This window comes from Vombatus ursinus, unplaced genomic scaffold (genome assembly GCF_900497805.2).
Source record: "Vombatus ursinus unplaced genomic scaffold, bare-nosed wombat genome assembly UNPS02009173.1, whole genome shotgun sequence".
Classification (NCBI taxonomy): Eukaryota; Metazoa; Chordata; class Mammalia; order Diprotodontia; family Vombatidae; genus Vombatus; species Vombatus ursinus.
In genome coordinates this window covers 10701746-10709537 of record NW_020948951.1, presented here as the reverse complement: position 1 = coordinate 10709537, position 7792 = coordinate 10701746, and the positions used below count along the sequence as shown (strand labels likewise).

The following is a 7792-nucleotide window of genomic DNA, read 5'->3' as shown; positions in this document are numbered from 1 at the left end:
ATGGTTTACAAAACACTTTCACATACAATATTTGATTTGATGTACAGAGAAAAAAATTTCACATAGTCAGGGCAAGTCTATCAATTCCCATTACAGAAATGATGAAATTGAAGGATAAAGATATTAAGTAACTTGACTATGTGCACATAGCTTGTAAATACTGTGCTGAGCTCAAAATCCTATCTTTTTCACTACATTTCCAGCACTTTTTTGAGTTGGAAAATGGCATGAGGAAGCAGGAGGCATTTGGTCAAATATAGTTATAGTAGAAACACCGTGAATAGAGACCATGAAGAATTAAAATGAAGGTCATTTATAGTCAATAGGTGAGTGAGCCAGTAAGATAGGAACCTTGAGATTCATCAACCAACATTTATTAAGCACCTAATATATGACAGGTATACTGCTAAGCTCTGGGGACACAATGAGGCAAAAAACTGTCCCTGATCTTAAGGATCTCCCAATTTAATGGGGCAAACAACATGGAAACAAATATATACATGCAAGCTACATACAGAATTAACAGGAAATCATTAACAGAGGTAAGGGGATGGAATTAAGAGAGGTTGGAAAAGGCTTCCAGGAAAAATGGAATTTAAAAAATATTGTGACTTGAATGAAACAAAAAAAAACCAGTAGCTGGAGTTGAGTAGAGAGAGCATTCCAGACTTGGAGGACAGCACAAGAAAATACCCAGAGCCAAGAAATGGAAGTTCTTGTTCATAGAACAGCAAAGAGGCTCAGTGGAGCTCAGAATATGTGGTATGGAGTAAGGTACTAAAAGATTGGAAAGATAGAAAGGGGCTAAGTTATGAAAGGTTTGAAAGCCAAACAGGATTTTTTATTTGATCCTGGAGGCAATAGGGAATCCCTGGCATTCATTGCTTAGGAGGGATGACAGGGTCTGAGCTGTACTTTAGGAAAATCACTTTTGTGGCTAAATGAAGGATGGATTGGAGTGGTGGAGAGAATTGAGGAATCCAAGATTCCTGCCCCCAATATTTTCTCCAAAAATACTTGTGTCCTATTCTGAGTACCAGGAGTCAGCCCCATTACTTACAGGAGGCTATTCTGCTAATAAGCCTCCTAAAGGCATCTTTTATATCTTTATTCCTTAGTGTATAGATGAAGGGGTTCAACATGGGGGTGACCACAGCATACATTGCTGAAGCAACTGTGCTCTTCCAGGAAGAGTGGGTAGCAGAGGAGCTCAAATACACTCCAAATTCTGTGCCATAGAATAAGGAAACAATAGAGAGGTGAGATCCACAGGTGGAAAAGGCTTTATACTTACCCTGAGCAGATGGGATTTTCAAAATGGAAGAACAGATCTGACTGTAAGACAAAATTATCCCAGTGAAAGGGAGAATACCCAGCAGTCCAATAACAAAGTATATGAAGATATAATTGAAGAGAGTGTCAGAACAAGAGAGTTTCAGAACCTCAGCAAGATCACAAAAGAAGTGCTGAATTTCATGGTCTGTACAGAAGGAGAGCCGTGTTACATTCAGGCAGTGAATGAGGGAGTTTAGAAAGCTTATAATCCAGGAGAACAGAACCAGCAGGTTACAGAGGTGAGGGCTCATGATGGCTGCATAGCGTAGAGGGTGACAGATAGCCACAAAACGGTCATAGGCCATTGCAGCGAGAAGGATATTGTCCAAACAAGCAAAAAGCAAAAAGAAGTACATCTGGGCAAGACAACCAGCATAGGAGATGGCCTTGTTTTGTGTCAAGATGCTCACTAGCATCTTGGGGACTGTGGTGGACACCACACAGATGTCCACAAAGGACAAGTTGGAAAGGAAGAAGTACATGGGGGTGTGGAGGTGAGAGTCAGAGCCAATGACCAACATTATGAGCAGGTTTCCAAGCACTGTGATCAAATACATCCCCAAGAATAGTCCAAAGAGGGGCCCCTCCTCATTTGGTTTCTCAGAAAATCGCAGGAGGATGAATTCAGCGAATTGTGTTTGGTTTCCTGGTACCATGGTGCTGACTTTTCTGCTGGGGAAGAGAAACGATAAAAGCATGACACGAAAATACTGTTATTCTTGTATATGAGATAGAAAGAACTCTGACTCTGACCAGCCTCTGACTTAGAATTTCTCATTTCTGTCCCTGTCTCTGCCACTAATTACCTTTTTGATCTTGGGCAAGTCACTATTTCCACATTCCATGTCAATTGATGAAGGACTTGGAAGATGAAGGACTTGGATCTAATGACCTTTAATATTCCTTCCACTTCAGACAGTCTTTGAAAAGTGAGCAACCACATTTAGAAATGAAAATTTTATGTATCCCATCTTAAATTTGCTCTAAACATCAATGACCATTGACTCCCAGGATAAAGAAGGAGATACCATGGGCAGAGCAGGAACATTCCTGCAGACAACAGCAGAGAGAGAGGACAGCGATCACATATGAGTGAAAGTTTGGGCCATCCATTCTTCAACAGAAATCATAAAATCACATAAAAATGGAAGGGACCTCCTAGGACACATGAGAGAAAGCTATACTCCATAAAAATCCTGGAGCAAAGATATACCTGGCAAGTGGGCATCTAACCTTTACTTGAAGACCTCCATGGAAAGGAAACCTCTTGGCTTCCTGAGGATGCCTATTCCACTCTGGGTTTGCTCTCACTTTCCTTTCTATTGAGCCAGAATATGCCTGTTTTCAAGTTCCATCCAATGTTCTCATTCTATACTCTGAGTCCTTGCAGACATCTTGATATATTGATGGACTATACTCCAAATACTATTGATTTTCTTCCTGTGTCCTTATCATATATATTTTCCTGACAATCTCCCTAGGAATTCCAACTCATCTTCTGAAAGCTCCCTATGTTTTTGACTAGCTTCAGATCATGGGAAATGGTTTCAGCCTACCCATCAGCTGTTATTTGGATAGGAATTCCTTCTTTCACCTCCCCTGCCGTTACCCACACTCCCTGATCCTGCTACTTGTGCCCTGAGTGATAAACTCAGTGTACAGTGCCTTTCAGAGGTCTATAGAATCATGGGAGTCACCTACAGTTTGTATGGAAAGTGCTGTACCATAGCCCAGTACCTTTTATCTGGGATTAAGGGCATAACCCCCCTGTCTTTACTAAACCTCCAATTAAGGCATCTGAGACTTACCTCTGGCTAAAGGTTTTCCCTGTTGTTTGGATTACACTTGGCTGAGATGGATTGGGTTTTACCAAACTCATGTCTTTGCTATTGTGATGAAAATAAAAATTTATCTTTCTGAAATAATTTGAGGTTACCAAAACTTTCCACAAAGATGATCTCACTTGAGTCTCACAAAAAACCACCATGAAGACGACAAAGAATTTTTTATCTCCATTTTATGGTTCAGGGCCCAAGAATGAAAATAATTAGACCAAAGTCTTATTGGCAAGGATGGAACCTGAACGTGACTCAGAATATAAGGCTTATTCTACTTTCCTTTGCTTTTCCTACAAACTTGGTCCAGGGCCGAACTCTGGGCTTTGAAGGAGACTCTGCTTTTCTTGCTCTATCACCTGGATTAGGATATGATTTCATCTGTGCCAGGTTTGGGAGAATTTCCTTGAATTTCTGAGCAACAACATGCTGCTTCTCTTTTCCTTTACTTCCCACTTCTTTTACTCTCTCCCTTCCCAACATTTCCTACCTCCAATCAGTTCCTGAACACAACCAATGGGTCAGGTTTGTCTGACTGCATCTCTTGGAATGGAGGACAAGGAAGACAGATACTTTGGGCCCCCCAAAAAAGTGGAGAGTTTCAGGCAGTTGGGCTGATATCTCTGGGAGGCACAAGCAAACTTCCTCCTGGCCTGATATGGCTGGTATCTGGTCCTGCAGAAGAATAAGAAGAATATTTGAAATTTCTAGTGCCTAAGAGGCTCAATTCCCCAAACTCTTCATTAGAAAAATCATATCATTGTATTTCCTATCCTTGAACAGCTGAACTCTCTATGGGGCAAGAAACTATGGCAGAAATCTTCCTAATAGTGAGAGCTGTCCAACATTACATATGAAGTTACCAAACCCTGGGGATCTTAAGCAGGAAAGTACCTCAGAGGCTCTTCAGTCCAATCTGAATCTTCTACTATGTTCCCAACAAGGAATCCACTGCTTCCTAGGGCATCCCATGTGGCTGTTGTAGTGTTTTAATTGCAAGAAAGTTTTTGCTTCTGCTGAGCTGAAATTGGCCTCCTTGTGAGTTTATCTCCTTTTTCCTCATTGAATCTTCTGGGGCCAAGCAGACCAAGTCCAAACATACTTCCACATAATATCATTCCAAACCCATGAAGACAGCTGTCATGTCCAGCTAAAGTCTTCTCTTCTTAAGGACAAATATCTCAAGTTCCTTACGTGGTCATCATACATATTATCTTTTTCACTTGCCTTCCCAATTCAAGTCTAAGACCATAAGTTTATTTCTATTAAATTTTATCTAATTAGATTGGCTCAATTTTATAAGTGGTTAAGAACTTTTTTTTGGTTATACATGTGTAGTCCTGCAAAACATTTTCATATTAGTCATGTTATAAAAGAAAACAGACTCCCCTGACCACCAAAAAAAATCCAAGAAAAATAAAGAAAGTTTAAAAAGTATGCTTCGATCTGGATTCAGACTCCATCAGTTCTTTCTCTGGGGATGGATAGCATTTGTCATCATAAGTCCTTCAGAGTTGTTCAAGATCTTTTAAAAAAAAAAACCCAACAACCACTTTAGTGTTTCATTAAAAGCTCTACATTGATGATTTGTTCAACTAATGAACCTTGCTTTATAGTTCTATTTAAATCAATTAATTTTCAATTCATAAAGTATCAACAATTTTTAGTCATTCCAAGTCTTCATTGGGAGTAGTACAGTGTAGTGGATAGAGGGGTTTTGATTAGAAAGAATTGGGTTTGAATAAAGCTTTTGATACTTACTAGCTGTGTATCTCTGGGCAGGTCAATTAATATATAAAAGGCTCATTTTATCAATAAATAAAATGGTGATAATAAACCTTATATTACATAGTTTTTGTGATGATGAAGTAAATTTTGTATGTAAAGGGAACTAACAACCTAATCTCTATATACATATTTTATTGCTATTGTTTCTATTGTTATTATTACCATAATTATGTGTTGCCATCCAGAGATGCTCAGAATCATGAAAGTGATAGGTACTTTGTCCACTCCTAGGAGGTGAATCCCCAAATATTACTTTTTCTTCTTTGACTTATTATCCCCATGCTTTATATTGGCATATTTCAATCAAAAGCAATCAATATTTCTCCAATCATTAAAGTTATTCTTTACACTTAAAAAAGTGTTTTGTAATATCCTAAGAGTTACTTGGTATATATTCTTCTGGATATTTTGTGAATTATGGAGTGATTTTGAATAGGATTTCCCTTTCTAGAATTTTTCCTCAGGTTTTGTTATTGATATGGAGAAATACCAACAATTTTTAATACTTCATCAGTATCTTGACATGTGGAAGGTATTGGTTCAATCATTTTGTTTTGGCTGATTTTCTGGGGTTTTCTAAGGAAAGTATCATTTTCATATTGGGATAATTTTGTCTTCTTTTTGTCATTGTTTCTACTTTCAATTTTCTTCTTTTGTTTGATTACCACAATTAGCAGTCCCTGAATGATGTAAAATACTGGTGAAAAGTATTTGGGGAAACCTGTAGCTGTCTCCCACTGTGAATAATGCTAGATTTTTAGATATACACATATCATGTTTTAAATGTTCCTTCTAGCCAGAAATAAAGCATGACAAGCAGGATAGCTTTGAAAGCTAAACGTTGATCTAATTTTGTACTTTAAAAAGTAATCTGTTATTGAGACCTGGAGTTTAATTTACAATCCTCTTTTCATATTCTTGTAGGCATATGTAAATGCCCATTCTCTTAGGCATTGGTTGAGTTCAGAATAAAAATTAAAATTCATTTAAAAAATCAAAATCGGGCCCTTTCTCAAAAAATGTCCCATTAATACCTCTACTTTCTAATTTTTTGGCAAGAGTGTCATACTCTATCCAAGGCATTTTCTACATGTATTTATTGCATAGGCAATCAGGGTTAAGTGACTTGCCCAGGGTCACACAGCTATTAAGTGTCAAGTGTCTGAGCTGGATTTGAACTTAGGTCCTCCTGACTCCAAGGCCAGAGCTCTATCCATGTGACACCAAGCTGTCCCTTATTTTCTACATTTATTGAAGTTACTCTGTGAGTTGAAGTAGTTACAAAATATAATTATGTTAATTTTTAAAAATGTTTAATGATTCTTACAATCCCTAGCATAAACCACATGTTGTCATAGTGAGTAACTTTTGAGATACATTGCTTCAGACTTTTTTGTTAGGATTTTATTATGAATTTTGTTTTCACCAATATTCCTTCATCATATTGTTCTATAGTTCTTTTTCTAAGGGTTATCTTTGTTCAGATGTCTCATAAGGGAAATTTGATAGTTTTTCTTCATCAGTTTTTGAGAACAGTTTATGTAGCATAAATATTGATTACTCTTTTAAGGTTTGATAACATTCACCTGTAAATCCATTTGGAATAGGTTTTTTTTTAATTCCTTTCTTCCTTGTTCATTTCAATTTTAGGAAATTGGGTTGTTTTATCTTTAAAATTCTGTTCATTTTTATAAACCACACTGGTTTGTGACTTTGGACAAGTCACTTAAACTCTCTGAGTTTCAGGCTCTTATGTGTAAAATGGGGATAATAATAGCATAAAATGAGATAATGCTGATGGGGTATGGGCCCAAGCCAAGACCTTTGTCCCTCTCCTGAAAAAGAATTTGGGTCCCATTTGTCTATAAACCCCAGAATACCCTTAAACTTTCTTTGACCTCACTCTGGTCTCAAAAGGTTACCTGAGGCTATACTCCACTCAAATACTTTTCCTTATTAACTCTCTCTTATCTCCCTTTGAAAATCTAATGAAGATATTTCCCACCTTCCAAATTTAAATCTTTTCCTTCCAGTTTCCTTCATTATCTATTCCCATTGTCTATTCAGCCTCCCAGACATTCCCATCAGAATTCTCCTTAAACTCACCCCAGCTTCAGGATCTTTCTCCCAGCCCCTCCTTCAAACACCCAAAATTATTTGAGTGTATATAAGATCCACTGTGGCCCCCATTTAAACACTGAGATTTTCTCATGCCCACTCATCCTTATGGGCATCACTAATGTTCAGATTCCTTAAGAGTCTGGCCTGTATGGTTTATCTCTAAAAAAAACTTTTTCTCTGGCTGAAAAAAGATTTGGGTTGAATTCTTTTGAACAGGACCCACATGTCATGATTTTGGGGTTCCAGCACCCCTAAAGCTCTAGACCTCATCAATGCCTGGAAAGCATTTTGCAAACTTTAAAGAATTATATAAATATTCTCTATAATTAATATCTCTGTTGTTAATATTCCATTGATTCTTTAAATTCTCAGTTTTCTTAGTTTAGACTTATGTATAATTGTTTCTGGTCATTCTTTGGCCCTCAGTTTGTTATCTGATATTGCTTATTTATTTTAAGTGTTTCATTTTCTTTTCTCTTATATTTGATCATTTTAGCTAAATATTTATTAATTTGTCTTTTCAAAGACTTGGCTTTTAATTTTACCATTTCTCTAGCTTACTCTAACTTTCTGCTCTTCACCCACAAGCATCCCTCTTTGTCTCCCTCTCCTTAGAGGAGGAGTTTTGCTTAATAGTTCATTTTCTCTCTTGTTTTCATGTAGTTATTTAGTTCCTTCTTTCTTTTTTGCTCTCTCAGTTAAATAGATAAGTA

The 7792-nt window shown here is 37.3% G+C and overlaps 1 protein-coding gene across 1 annotated transcript; it reads right to left on the bottom strand.

The window, feature by feature from the left end:
• Positions 1-1052: 1052 nt before the first annotated feature.
• Positions 1053-1991, bottom strand: LOC114035097 (olfactory receptor 7C1-like). Its single transcript, XM_027851072.1, has one exon. The coding sequence runs from the start codon at positions 1989-1991 to the stop codon at positions 1053-1055; it is 939 nt and encodes a 312-aa protein (XP_027706873.1).
• Positions 1992-7792: the final 5801 nt, after the last annotated feature.

Coding starts and splice junctions, on each gene's coding strand:
- LOC114035097 (XM_027851072.1), bottom strand. CDS start 1,991: ATGGTACCAGGAAACCAAACACAATTCGCTGAATTCATCCTCCTGCGA.